This window comes from Juglans microcarpa x Juglans regia, chromosome 2D (assembly GCF_004785595.1).
Source record: "Juglans microcarpa x Juglans regia isolate MS1-56 chromosome 2D, Jm3101_v1.0, whole genome shotgun sequence".
NCBI lineage: Eukaryota > Viridiplantae > Streptophyta > Magnoliopsida > Fagales > Juglandaceae > Juglans > Juglans microcarpa x Juglans regia.
The window spans coordinates 31,853,276-31,868,820 of record NC_054596.1 but is presented as its reverse complement, the minus strand read 5'-3'; the positions used below and the strand labels follow the sequence as shown (position 1 = coordinate 31,868,820).

General features: G+C 34.0%; 1 protein-coding gene across 3 annotated transcripts; it reads left to right on the top strand.

Annotated features, from left to right (window-relative positions):
• Nucleotides 1–37: 37 nt before the first annotated feature.
• LOC121249185 lies at nucleotides 38–5,408 on the top strand. 3 transcript variants are annotated; one of them, XM_041147903.1, is made up of 7 exons: nucleotides 38–562; nucleotides 854–947; nucleotides 2,126–2,244; nucleotides 2,330–2,413; nucleotides 2,571–2,666; nucleotides 2,744–2,801; nucleotides 5,087–5,408. In XM_041147903.1, the coding sequence occupies exons 1-6, from the start codon at nucleotides 251–253 to the stop codon at nucleotides 2,798–2,800; spliced, it is 762 nt and encodes a 253-aa protein (XP_041003837.1). In that variant the 5' UTR covers nucleotides 38–250; the 3' UTR covers nucleotide 2,801; nucleotides 5,087–5,408. The 3 variants fall into 3 exon arrangements, with proteins under 3 accessions (XP_041003837.1, XP_041003839.1, XP_041003838.1); XM_041147905.1 differs by lacking the exon at nucleotides 5,087–5,408 and adding an exon at nucleotides 3,573–4,041; XM_041147904.1 differs by lacking the exon at nucleotides 5,087–5,408 and adding an exon at nucleotides 3,223–3,452.
• Nucleotides 5,409–15,545: the final 10,137 nt, after the last annotated feature.

Below are 15,545 nucleotides of genomic sequence, written 5' to 3'. Positions count from 1 at the left end.
AGAAGCTGTGAAGACTGCCCGTTTGAAATTAGAGCATCAAATCGATCGATCGATCGATCGGGTAAGGCTTTTCATAGCTCTCCCCACTTTCCTTGTACTTGAGATTCCATTAATTATGGAACTCTGATTTTTGGATCTTGGCGCTACTCCTTTTTCCGGTGATTTAGGGTTTTGCAGAATTGTGGATTTGTGAAAACAAATTGCACAGTGGTTTTCGTTTTCTTGTTTCGGTTGATTTAAAGCCCAGTTGATGGCAACTGAAAATGAAGTTGAAGAAATTGACAGCTTGGAGAGAGGTCTATTGTCCCGTGCTGGTTCTCAGGAGGAGCTGGTAACGGAGGCAGAAGAAGAAACGGTCCTGTATACGGCGTCGTTCCAGGAGATGGAAGAGAATTTTGTCAAGTATCAGACTGCTCAGTGGGTTCTCTACTCCTTGCTTCTGATACTGGCCTGGGGAATCGGCTTTTTCATGCTTCTTTATCTACCTGTGCGGAGATATATACTCCGGAAAGATATCCGCTCCAGAAAGCTCTATCTGACTCAAAACTCCATAGTATATAAAGTAAATCAGCAAATCCTCTTCCAATTTATTTCATTTTTTTATACTTTTTTAAGATCACATGCAACTTAATACATGAGAATTCAATTCGATGAAATGTATTTACTTATATAAGTTATGGTGGTCGAATTTCTCCGTAGAGTTCTTTTTAGTAGTCAGCAACATGTTGTCTGATCTGTGGACCTTTGTTTTATTGTTTTTCACGTAAAGGGATTATTAGTGACTTGTGAAAATTGTTCAATCCTATCTGATGGAGTTTGGATGCCATTGAGTAATACTGTTTCTTTTGGTCAGGTCACAAAGCCGGTACCATTTCCATGCTTTGGAGTGTTGAAGAAAGAGAAGCATGTCTTGTTACCTTCAGTTGCCGACCTTGTCATTGAACAAGGTAATGTGTTGGCACTATACTTCTACATTATCTCAAATTCGTGACAAGTTTTATCAAAATACTGCGGTTGATTGCTTTTACAAACTAGGACTTTAAGTAGGATTAAGTAATTGCTAATTGCCCGAGGGGTTGGCTCAAGTGGTAAAGGCCAAGACTTGGGGGTATACTCCAATGTTTTGAATACCGTACCGAACGTCGTACCGGTCAAGGCACTGGAACGAAATATTTCGGTACCGGTACCGTTTCGGAATAGCGTTTCGGGATAGTCGATATATGAATAAATTATATATATAAAAATTATATTCCAAAATAATAGTCTATATATAAATAAATTATATATAAATACATATGTATATAAATTATAAATAGTCTAATCTGAATTGGGGGTTAAAAAATAAACTTGTAGTTTGAAAAAAAAAAAAAAAAAACACAGGCCGAAATATCGGCCGGGACCGGCCGAAATATAGACCGGTACAGGCCGAAATTCAGGCCGGTATGATTGGTACCAGCCGGTACGGCCGGTATTTTGGCCAGTACGGAACAGGTATAGTACTTGTACCGGCCGGACGGCCGAAACGAAAAATTTCAGCCGTACCGGCCGGTACGGTACGAAATTTAAAACACTGGTATACTCCCCCAGGTCTAAGGTTCAAATCTCTTTGAGCTCAAACAATCTCTAGGGGCCATCGGACTGGAGGATTTTTCCCTTGAATTGCCCAAGATGCACTTGCGGGAAACTTCTTGCTGGGGGCATGTGCACCCCGGGATTAGTCAGGATGCTGTTCCTGGACACCCGATGCCAATTAAAAAAGAAAAAGTAATTGCTAATTGCTATGTATTGGCCCAAAAGATAGAGAGAAAAAAGAGCAAATATTGACTAATGAGGAGTGACTTCCCAGCTCACGGTACGCTGGAATAGTTAGAATTACAAGACGATAGCAGTTTATATTGTTAGAAAATTTAAATTTGGTTGACTTTGACCTACCAGTTTTTACAAATTGAGTTGGTAGAACCTGGCTGCTCATGAATGGACAGACCATCAACTGTTCTTGCTGCTTTTATCCTTCAGATCTAGGTGCATACATAATACATATATCTGGGTATTTAAATTTACAACCTAGGTTCTCCTAGTACATCTTTCCTGGTAACATTTTGGAAATTTTTATTTTTATTATCAGGATATTTGCAATCCCTCTTTGGTGTCTACTCTCTTAGAATTGAAAATGCTGGTGTAAGACGGCCTCCAAGTGATGATGTTCAAATCCAGGGAGTTGCAGATCCAAGCGCTTTCAGAAAGGTATTTCTTGTTACATATCACCTTTGTCTGGTGACTTCAGGTTGATGGATACAAGTTCCACTGTCTCCCTTGATGCCCTTTTCAGGCTGTTCTTATTCATCTCGCGAATATGAGAAGTGAGGTTTTCTCTAGACCGGTTTCCACAATTGAAGACACTCCCAATCTAAGGGTAGGTCATTCGTCATATGCTTTGATACTGCTGGATATAATTACAAGCTCAATTTTTGTTCTGATAATAATTTAAATTATGTTTGTATTTTTCAACACTTCATCTCTTTCTCTCTCTCCAGTTTTTTAATATATGTCTCTCTTTGCGTGGACTGCAGGGGTCCCCATCAAAATCTTTAAGGCACGATTCTTTTCCTCATTTTGGGGAGCAAGTACTACTACAAAAACTGGAGGAGGTTGGAAATTCAGTGAAGGTAGAAAACCAGAACAACATCCTATTTTCTATAAGTTTGGAATGCTCTCTATTCTTATCATATGTATTCTATCACAGAGAATTCAAACCTTAATTGAGGACCAGCAGTCTCAAACATCAGAACCAATAGATTGAGGTAAGTGGGCTCATAATGCATATTAGAATGACTATTTTTCTTGCTTTGTACCATGCTTTGTTAGACATTTCTTTATGCAGAAGCTGAATCTTTTGAATAATAAACTCATTGACATGCATGTATCACCAACTTCAAGTCTACCAAAAAATAAGTCACGACAAATTTCTAAATGCATCACTATCTGACTAATCCTTTTCATCCGCACTCACTTATCTTTCAAATGCGTTTGGGCCTTCCATTGAATGGGCAACCTCCTGGATTGGTTATTCATCTATGGCACAGTTTCAAGAATCCCAAGAATTCAACATTTTAATTTTTGCTTCATTATTGTAACAATTTTTATTCAAGTAGGATTTAACTTATCCGGTTATTGTCTATTGGCTGATTGGGACCTCCCCATGCTTTGTAAAATGGAATTCGGATTGTAAATACACTTGAGAGAATTCTCATGTTGAAGAAGCTTGTTGTGTATGGACAAACTTCATCGGATTCATTTAGCTACTGACAACTTCAAAATAGACATGAACTTGACAAAAGTTTAAACTAGCAGGACTTGTACTACCTTGTACCCCACTCTACCTCTGCTTACACAGAGGTTGAGATTATTTATGTGGTTTCTTGAATACTATTATAATTGGTTTGCTTTGTGCTTTTTGCTCCCCCCCCTTTTTTTTTTTTTTTTGGTGTTGGCATACCGGTTATAATTCCAAAATGGGAAACAAGAGAGATTATTGATGTCCATGTTGACCTAGATCTTGATCTGCAATGCAGGATTCAAAGTGACGCGTAATATCGTATCGGGTCTTTTAAACTGTGAACACATTTTTGTATTTGCTCCTCTGAGCTACCATTAGAGGAGTGATATCTTAGACCCTACAATAGTTGTTTGATTTCAATTGAGTTGCATTTGTTTCCATGTGTATGTTTATGGGAAGGGCTGGACTAGTCTTACCAACTAGATGATCATTAGGTTTTATGTTATCATTGACAAGCTGAAATGTTACCTTTTCCATATATCTTAAATCATCCATTGAGAGGTCTCTGAATGTTTTTATGCACTTTTATTATTATTTATTCTTTTAAATCTCGGCTACCTTCTAAAATCCTTGGAGATTGTGTTGTGTCCAACTTATGTTCTATACTTTGATGCTTTCAATCCCACTAAGAGCAATGCCGAATGTGGAAGCTGTAATTTTGTCAAAAACTGCTGATTCGTATAGAGCCATCGAACCGGCCCTACTGGAAACTAGAGCTGTATGCATTATATGGACAAAAAGCAAATGACTCGGATTGTTAACGTTATGTTTCGCACACCTTTAGGCCGGGTTCCAGCAACTCGGATCTTGGGCCTTTCACCTGCACACTTAAGAACACACAGAGTGGAGGGCTTGGTGGAGGCTAGGGAGTCTCCAATGCTTAAGTCAATATATCTCCCTAGTAGTTTGTGCAAGAGCTTTCAGGAATTAGAGAGTTCTTTGTTCTTGATGGTCGGCTTTTATACTAGATTTTTGAGCAGGGACAGCCCATACCTTGCCTCAAGGAGTTCATGTCACTTCAACTGTTCATTTAGTCAGAATCCTTTAATGCAGCGTGACTCATGGGGTGGCTCCATTAATGTGGCATGGAATCCAGGGAGCGGCGTCTTTAATGCGGCATGGCTCCCTGACTTACTTTATCCCGCAGATGTTCATTGTTAAGCCCCTTCATCCCTGCTGTTAGGAGATCGAACGTTCCCCGTATCTCTCGTTCACCTGCCTATTCAGGTTCCCGAGAGTTGGGTGTCATCGGGGGTTGTCAGGGCGGCGAGTCTCACCTGTCCCTATTGTTCGCTTTTCCCACACAATGGTTGCTTCTTGAGTGGGTTTTGCTCGTAGGCCAAGTACTCTATAGAGGCCCATTGACTCCTTTTAGAGGAGGGTTGTTGGGCTTGATTGGGCTCTCTCCCTCTCCCCTAGAGACCCTTCATGGGCTCACTATACGAACCAATAGGGGGGGAAATCCCCTTACATGGATCATTCAATACCACGCTCTTGTTTTCACTCCTAGGCAGTGCATCCCTTGTCTATGGTATTGTCATGTGGATGTACATATATATCATCATGATCCTTGTTGGCTTAAAAAGAACTCAGGATCTAATATCAACAGCCTTGTACAATATATGAACATAATAAAAAATTGGTTTTGTGGGTGAACTTATGGAATTATGTCCTCATTTCCATGCCTAAATAACTGTTCTTTTTCTTTGATGGGTATTATATAAAAATAACTAATATCTGATATGGCAGTGCTCTAGGTGGCTTCCTTCAATTGGATGATTATCTTTCCTCCATTAGATAATGGCCTGTTGGGCTTGGAGAGAGAAGTTGGTCATAGATGGAAATAGGGTATGTGAATGTTGATACACTCGGCCTTTAAATGTTGAGAATTTTGATGCGAATTTGATTTCTTGTGTCTTTGACAACTTTTTCCCTTTCTATGAATATTGTTTCTTATAACTTATAGGGTGAAGGGCACGTGAGAGGGATATGCTCGACTTCCCTTGTTTGATGTACTTGATTTCTTTTGTGTGGTTTTCAAAGAATCAAATGTAAAGGAATTAATTAGAAGGCATTGAAGAAGTATTTTGCCATTGATTTTCAATATGCATTTTACCAAAACAGAAAAAAGATCAAAACCAACGAACATTACATATAGAATACATCACCCAATAACTATTAAATATTAAATACCATTGTCAAGTCCTTATTGTCGTCTAAGCTCCTCTATACATTTGATGACAATGTGATCTACATCAATGGTTGTAGGTGCCTTTGATCAGCGAGCAATTAGTAAGTCTCCAAGCCCTAATCTTTCATTAAAATGTTTGTACACGTCTTGATCCCGCATTGAACACTCTACCAAGTCAAACTAATGTATATCTTTTTTTTCTAAATAATTCAGCCAAATCTAACTAAAGACGAAAATAATTGAATTTCAACAATTCTTGTGAAGATTTACTACTTCTATTTTTTTGCATCCAACTCTATTATACAAAAAAATAGTTCTATTTGAAGGTCTTTACATCACACGCTACACAAAATCATAAAAATGATTAGATCAAAATAAGCACGTCACAGTATCAATTTGGCCAACCCAACTTGGCTGGTTTGCATTCAGAGATGAGATAAGATGAGATGGATTTAGATAAAATATGAAAAATATTGATAGAATATTATTTTTTAATATTATTATTGTTTTGGGATTTAAAAAAGTTGAATTGAGATTTAAAAAAAAATTAAATTATTTATTATATTTTGTGTGAAAATTTAAAAATATTATAACGATGAGATGAGATGAAAAACTTTCTGAATCTAAATGGGATTTTAATCTATATTACCAATTTGCCATGTGATAGTCATTAGCCACAAAAGGTCAAAATAGTCAACACCCGTAACATGCATTGATACTGGTCATGTTATTATTTTGTGGCCATCTGACCTGCATTTTAGCCCACTGGGCTGTTTTCTTCCCCTTTGATCGTTGATGGTTGTCAAGGTGTCGTTCGCTTTTTTGTGCTCCTCCTGAAACCTCGGCATTGGGCCTTTCTATGTGTAAGCTGTTGTTCTGAGGATTTTTGAGGTATCATCCCTAATTTATCATGTTTAACTATCTCAATCAAGGTTTTTCAAATTTTCGTTTGAACTTAAGGTTTCAAGTGAGAGAAATACACATAAGATAAACTATAACATATTTGTACTCATTTAATACTGCCTGAAAATAAAAAAATTTATACAGGTGGCAATAAATATTGTAGAACTTACTTTATGTGTCTATCTCTTTCAACTGAGGCTCTCAAGTTTGAGTAAAAAATTGAGAGGATCTTTCTCCAAATTATCTTACCAAAGACTCAAAGAGAATTAAATACTCATTATCATTTATAATATATGCCTTTCATTAGAACAAATACAAGTTTAATTTTCTTGATCATGTATAACTCTTATGTTGTGTTTAGATGGCTGGATTTGGAAAAGGGTTTAAATTTGAGTCTTTGAAATCTAAATTCTTTGCTTCGATCATATTAAAACTTAGATTTAGATTTGGACAAAATTTCAGAATCTTGAATTTCAAATTACACTAAATGAAATGAATTTGAAATCATGGCATTGATTTACAATCCTAAGTCCAAATCATTCTACCCAAACTCAACCTTAAGGTATTCTATCAAGTAAATTTCTTTAATTATTTCTTTTTCTTTTTAATTCAATTGATGAGATCTTGCCACCTTAGCATTTATAACTCATAATCTAACTAATCATCCACTATTTATTGTCAATTTCTCTTCGAGTGGTGAAATCACCTAGATTGTATTTAGATAGAAGAATTTAGATTTGAATTTGAATTTAAACTTGGATTTCAAATCGACCATGATTTTTAAGATTTTGAAAGGCTTAAAAGCTTTTTCGACTATGATACAAATCCAAATCCAAATTTTAACCTAGGGTCCAAAAAGAGATCTCAATTAATTTAAAGGCCGAAATCCAAATCCTCATCCTAAGGGTTTGTTTGGGGTTAGGGAAGGAGTCTTAAAAAGTTTTTAAATAGCTTTAAAAACTCTTTAATAAAAAAAATTAGGTTATTTGAATGTTACATATTAAATCACTTTTAATCTCAAATAAGTTAAAAAGTATGTTAGAGGAAAAACATCAAAATGATGATTTTCCTCATACATGTTTTTTGGGATAATACGAAATGTAATTTGAATTTTAAAAATAATGTCAATGGATGAAAATATCTATACAACTTTAATATAATTACAACTTTCAAACTTTTAAAGATATGATCATAATCTTCAAAAATTTAAATAATCGTCATTTCTATCTCATAATGTACTTTTTTAATTTGTTTCCAAACAAATATTAACATGTTTGAAAGTGTTTTAAATATATGGTTATCAAACAGTAAATAACTTTTTAATAGTATAACTTATTACTTAAGTTATAAGTTATAAATCCTAAAAGTATAAGCTATATTTTTCACCGCAATCTCATACATGCATATCTATCCAAACGAAGTATCAAGATATTTATGGTATAATTTATATAGGCAAGCCATGTTATCTACACTCTTGTAGTAAACCTAACGTACTACATACATATCCCATTGGTTGGCAACCCACTTGTTTGGTGACGAGGAATAGAAATGGGCAGCAGGTCAGATTGCACTGAAAATTTCTCAATGTTTCTTTCTGTAGTTGGAGAGCATCCCATGAGAACCCCTCACGTGTGTTTTCTTAAATATTTTCTTTGTGGGTCAATTCAGAAAAATAAAAATAGAAAAAAAAAAGACAGGAAAAAAAAAAAGTCTTAATTAAGAAGTATAGTTTTAAGGATGGTTGAGACTGAGGTCGAAAAAGGAAAGGTAGTTGAATGTCCTTCTTTTTAATTTTCTTTTTCCCATTATTATTATTATTATTATTATTATTAACATAGGATATGAGCAAATGTGCTGTTTGGTTGCTGAGAAAATTCAGAAATTTGGTTGAGAAAATAAGAATTTGGCTCACCAATCTTCACTTCCCAAATTGATTAATTCTGCTCATGTTTCCTTTTCTCTCACCATATCACTTTATTTCGTTGTATTTATGTTCATTTTGGGTAGTTTAATGCTGGAATTGAGTAATTACCTATCTACATGGTTGTCGAGACATCCTAGTCCACGTTATAAATGGTTGTACCAGGATTCTTTTTCCCCTACTCTTTACCATCTTCTTAGCGACCAGTGGAAGCTTTTAAGTTTTTTTTTTTACCTTTCTTTCTTTCGAAGTACATCAACCTAAAAGAATAGTTGGTTTGGAAAATATATATATGAAGTCAATTATTGTTAAGATATCTCGGAGATTGTTTATGTGTATATAAAGTAGTGCTGCATGTACTTACAATTTTATATATATACGTAAATTACTTATTTTAATTTTTTTGAAAAAAAATTCAAATTTTGAATTAAAATTTCATAATTTTTATCATATTAAAAACTTCATCTTATGGATCATTACGGAGGCAATTTCATTTTTGTTGAAAATTTGGAATTTTTCTCATCACAAAATATTGACATAAACGGGATGAAAAGGAAGACGAATAACGTAAAACTAAAAGGGTATTGGAATATTTCATCCCTCTAAAATTCTAAATAAATAATAACATGTAAGTGATGTATAATATTTGTGGTTACCTAACCAAGTTTGACCAACCAACCAAGTTACGTGGAATATTTAATACTACATTAGTCAGACACCCAACAACCTCGGTTTAATGTTGATTGTTAAAATAAATAATAAAATTTTTCATTTTTCATCACTTAAGTTTTTAAAATAAATGATAATTTCACGTGGTATAAGAATAGAAGTCATGAATTCAAATTTTAATTCTACACTCTATTTCATTTAATTAAATATTTCACGTATTAGGCCTACTTATTGAGGGATAGTTATTGAGGGATTGTGATGAAAAATATTAAGATATAAAATAAATAATAAAATCTATATTTTCGCATCAATTTAAACGTTTAGGATAATTGGTGATTTCACATCAGTGATATGGAAGGGGCTATGCTAACAAGATTGTGCATGATGAAATTGATATTTTTGAAGATTTTAAAAACCTTTCATAGTAGTACTATAGTCACAAAGAGATTATACAAAAATAATCTTACAAACTGATATAATTTTATGTGATCCGTTAGATCTATTTTATACTAAAAATAACTTTATAATATGACAAATCACATAAAAATATATTATTTTATGAGATTATTTTTACGTAATTTTTTTGTGGGTACGTATTTTCCAAATTAGATTACTCTCTAATCACCTCATGTCCATACTCCACATCAATTGGTACAAATAATAAGAATTAATGCCGTGCATGTTAAGCAAAAGAGTAGGCGAAGACATTACCAGAAATCTTGCACAGGGGAGATGAACCATATAAATTATAATATATATAACTTCATAAAAAAACAAAAAAGTATTTTGCTTTGCGCTTTCTCTACTACCTTAGCCGAAAACTCATTTTTTAGATAACCAATATAGATTGGGAGTTCTAAATATATTTTGAGATTTAATAAATTTGAATTGTTTATTTTATTTTATATAAAAATTTAAAAAAATTATAATAATAAGATAAAAAGTTTTCAAAATTTTAAATTTTATTCTTGAAAACAAACCGCCCTTGAGTTAAGGGAGGACCACCTTGAAACAAACCGGCCCTTAAGTTAAGGGAGGACCACCTTGAGTCTATTAGCATCTTTGAAATGGCCTTATTATATTATAAATATACAAGCTTTTTTTTTTTTTCCTCGGTAAGTTAAATATTTATAGATAAACTAACGGATACAAGATACAAGTTCGGTGGGGTGGGAGTCCCCTACAGTCTTCCCAAAGCCAACAGACATTATAACACAAAAGTAACAAAACAAAGTGGGTGATCGGAGACAAAAGATTGACTCCCACCTAATTCCCACAAGGGGAGACCGCTTGGTGACGATTTTTAAATAGTCTAATGAATAGACTATAAAACTGAAGCTAGAAGCTGCAGTACAAATGGGTGTGCTGCAACGTGTTGGTCTGGACTGGCTGGATAGAACTATCACATCCACTTTCACTCGATCCTTGGTTAGGAAAAGTGGGAATATATTGTAGCAACCGAAAACTCTGTTGAATTGTTGGTGAGGGGGTGTTACTGGAGGTGGCGGCGCGTGCAGGCCACGTGCCACAGCTGGAGTGAAAAGAACAGTTGGATTTGGAAGATCCGAAGCCGAAGATCCTAGAACTGTCGCGCGTGGTGGCAGAGTGTTCTCCGAGGCGTGACGGTGCATGAGGATCACGCATAGCATAAGCCGTGCGTGAGGTGAACACGCTGCACGGATGGGCGGAATTCTTCCGCCAGATTGACGATCGGCACTTGGAGAGGCTGAAGAAGGGGAGCGTGTCCACCCTAGGTCGCCGGAAAGCAGCAGATCGGCAAAGATGAATGATGCTACCGGAAAACTAAAAGAACAAGAAAAAAAAATATAGATAAACGGAAATAAACAGAAATAAAGGCAAGGAGGAGAGGTGGGTGGAATCGAAGCATCAACCCTCCTCCACCCGGTGAACGAAAATACTTTCTGGAAGTGGCGATGGAAAGAAACGGCTGGGAGAGAAATCGGAGAGAGAGAAAATACTTTCTATTCCATAAGATGCTATTCTTCCGCGTTTTTATATACAAGCTTATTGATTTTAGATGATTACTCCGTGACTTTTGAAAATGAATTTTTTTAACTTTGCTCGTTTTAATCCTTTTATTACATATTCGTTAGACTGACTAATGTAGTCCATGCCACATGGTTTATATGCCATGTCATCACCAATAAAATTTTGCTGTTTGTCACATTAAATAAAAATTAAAAATTAAAAAAAAACTAAAAACTTGCAAAGAAAAACAATAAAAAAAATAATCTCATTGGCTGGCTTGATCATTTTCTCCTTTTAATCTTTTTTTTTCCTAATTTTTTTTAAAGCTTACACCTTTTTTCTCTTATTTTTGACATTTTTTGTTTTTATTTAGATTTTTTTAATTTTTTCTTTTATTTTTAAAAAAATCAAAATTTGTCTTTTTAACTATTGTGACACATGGCATAATCTTATGGCAATGCTGTGGCTTCTAAGCCACGTAGCAAGGACTTCATTAACCAGTCTAACAGATCTTAACAAAATGATTAAAATGATCAAAATTAAAAGCATAAGGATAAAAAAGTTTATTTTTAAAAGTCGGAAAGTAATCTATCTAAAGGGGAAAAAAAAAAAAAATACGACGACTATTTTAGTATTTAACCCTTAATAATAAAATTCTACTATATATTAGCTACTGTTTTACCATACACCCTACATATTTTTTTTAACTTTATGTCACATCTAGCTATTACCTTCAACCTTTCTCTTCCCTCTATCTCTCTGTCAGACCTCTCTCTCTCATTCCTCCAGCTCTCCTCAACCTCTTTCTCTCTCTCCTCGACCTCTCTCTCTCTCCTCAAGCTCTCTCTCTACAATTTCTCTCTCCTCAAGAGCTCTCTCTCTTCGACCTCTCTCTCCTCAAGTTCTCATCGGCCTCTCTCTCCTCAAGTTTTGTTAAAGGACAAAAAAAATAAAATAAAATCCCACACGTTAAGTGTGTCTGACTGCTGCCAAACAGTAATTAATCCGAAGATTATTTTTTAACAATATGATTATATGCCTGTGGTCAGTGGTGTTTATGAAACATGTCTTGATGCCAAACAAGTTTCATAACTCCCATGTGAAATGTTGCTTATTTGATTGCCTTACCGTCAAATATATTGCAAAGTATATAATTTTCTTCCTCGTTGCTTTGCTCAAGCAGAATCCCATCAAAGTTCAAGAGACATCTCTCATCTATCTCCCTTAGTCTCTTAACTTCTATTTAAAAATATCAGCCCATATTTACCTTATTGGAGGAGCGGGGAGTTTTGACACAGTATATTCTTCCCTTCCTTCTTCCTTCCCCAGTACCTTTCCTCCAAGGCTTGTATGGTTTTTTTTTTTTTTTTCATTCTAAAATGGAAGAGACCAATCTACTAGGTTTCAATGAACTTCGAGGCCACCGATCTGCAGGGTGAGAGCGACAATGTCGATTAACTTGATTTTAGAAATGCACATGAGCCTCACGCACCATCCTATCTCCATGTCTCCACATGCTAAACACTCCAATGGCTTCTTTGGTTATGGATCTTCTAGATGAAGATTCTCAGGTTTCAAAGCAAGGTGCTATAGATACAAATGCATCTAACCGATGTATGGGACCTATAGTGTTTTTCTTTTCATTTTTTTTTAATATTAAAAAAAACTATCGGTCCGACGGTATCCTAAACATTTTCCTTTGACAAAACACCTACAGTCCAACCTCTCCGGCCAATCTATGTTACAACTTTCCCTAACATTTAGAATTGATGTATTGCAGCATGTAGTTTGATACATGGAAAATGCTGGAGAGACTGATGAAGTGCACCGATGTGCATTTTTGTGCTTTTTCTTTTTTCATAGCACCATCCTTGATAGATATTAGGGGTGTAATCGGTTTGGTCTGAGAGGTCGTGGATTGAAAATTTCAGTCCATCATTTTTGTTGGACCAAACCGTTAGCTATTGGTCCATTCAAACCAATTCGGTCTATGAACATTATTTTTTCTCTCTTTTTTTTTTCTTTACAGAAAAATTAATACAAAAAACTAATTAAATAAGTATAATTAAAATTAAGTGGCATCTTTAACATTTTATATATGCTTAATGAATATTAAATAATTTCATTATATATACGGTTAATATTGATCTCTTGGATGAGAATTACATAATCACATATATAGATATATATATATATATATATACATTTGATCGGTTTCAGTCCAATTTGACCTAAAAAAATTACACATCAAAACCAACTCGATCCGGACCCAAACCATTCGATCGAGTCAGTTTCCCGATCTTGAACCAAACAACCTACGGAAGCGGACCACCGAATGTCAGGGTATCCAACACATGAGTAAAGTTGGAAGTAATCCATAACTTTCTTTGCAAAAACAAAAGGGAATGATTATCTTAGCCCCAAGATATGTGGTAGTGAGATTTGAAATTGACTTCCAACATGGATGGTGCCAAACATTTCAACAAGTGAATAATTAATAGATTGGACTGACCTTAAGTTTTTTTTTTTTGTCTTTCTTCAGGGTTTGTGAAGGTGCAAACAAGTGTTAATGGAAGACTGGTTCAGAATAGGTTTTTTGCACTTTTTATTGGAATAACTGTTCCTTAAGTTGCTATTGCAAAGTCTAATCTACATTTTTCTTTCCTTTCTTTTTCTCTTGTAAGGCATTCATTCAGAAGAATGATTTGCTTACTTTTGATTCTATTTCTTTATTGACATCATATGCTAGAAAACAAAATTTCAAATAATTTTAAGGATGCACAGACTCTCGACAAAGACTTTGATGGACTCTAAAAATTATTTACGCCTAAAAAAATTCAAACCTTAAATGGAGAGAGCATATTACTAAAACCAAAGCCAACCCCAAAGGTTTTATCCCAAGTTTGGTAAGGATTGGTCCTGCAACTATTAGCCTCCCACTTGTCTCATTCTTTTTTTAATTTTTTTCGTTTTAACAGTCCATAAGGTTGAGTGCATTCAAGGATACAAACCTAGTTTTAAATCTTTTCAGTCTTGACTAGTTAACAAGGTTCTTTATAATTCTTCACATTACTATTACTGGGAAAGTGAGAAAAAACAAACGAAAAGTGAGAATGTCTTTTTGTTTATCATATGACATCTCAGTCCTGATGCACTACATACATCACATGATATAAGTACAAGAAAATAAAGCTATGATAGTCTCTAACCTTTTTTTTTTTTTTTTTTTTTTTGTTAAACTGTCCATTCTTTCCAATGAAACTCTCACATGCAAAAGAAAAGTTTGGGGGTGTCGGACAACAGTGATGGTCCATCTTAACATTTTTTATTTTATTTTCTTTTTGAATATTACTCAAATATAAAAAATTTTTAATTTTTAATTTTTAACTTTTTCATCTAATTATTAGAATATTGGTATTGGCCTATCCAAATGTCAGCCAAGTCTAAATTTTGACTAAATTTTTTCAAAATCAATTGTATTGAACTAGTCAAATTACTTTAAGTCAAGTTATGAGTTACAGTAAATAGAAAACCAAAACCATATTCAGTGATTTACTGTTTACCAACCAAAATAATATTTTATTAAAAAATATTCCCACTTTTCTCACTCACTCCTATGTCTCATCTCTCCCTTCCTTTCTTTTTCATGTTAAATAATTTATTTGGAAGGTAAAAATTAAATTATTAATTAATATATGAAGTGTATTTGTAAAATATAAAATCAATAAAAAATTATTAAAATATATAATATTATATTATTATTTTGACTTTAGAATAGCTAGTCCAATATAGATTAACCTTTTCAAAAGTTTTGACTTTAGCCAAAACCTCAAATTTTAGTAAAAATTTAGACTTAGGCCATATCCAATGCTCTTACTTAATCATTATAACTTTCATAAAATCTCAAACAAAACATAAAAAATAATTTAATTTTTTCAAATTTCAAAATAAAAATGATATTATAACAATATTTTAACTTTATAATATTGTTATTCAATTTTTCCTCTCTCATTTCTTAAAACTCAATAAAACATCCTAATTCAAATTATTTCATTATTATTCATAAATTATTTTACTACTATTTATAATTTTTCATCTCATCTCATTTTTTAAACACGCCTTAAAGTTATTCTCTCAAATCTCAAGGTAGGTATAGATGAAAAAGAACTGCAATGAAGAGAGTGGTGGACACAGCGTGGTGTCAAGTGATTAGTAAATAATTTCAGAATATAGAAACATGATACTCTCATTTTAATAATTTTCTGCAGAGAAGTTACGAAGGATTGGATTCTTGTTCCTTGATCATAGATCAAAGGAGCAAAAATCTCAACGTGTGGCAGTATTCAGGATCTACCCTTGTTATTCACAATTTATAGGGACATCAAAGTATATACTTCTTGGTGATGTATCCTCCTCAGCCGATTGTCCTAACTTTCCTATACTCGACAATACTCACGTGCTGGCTGAATAATCAATTCCAGAAAAATAGCTCCCCTGAATGGCAGAATCTGTACTATCCATTTATTTTTAAGATA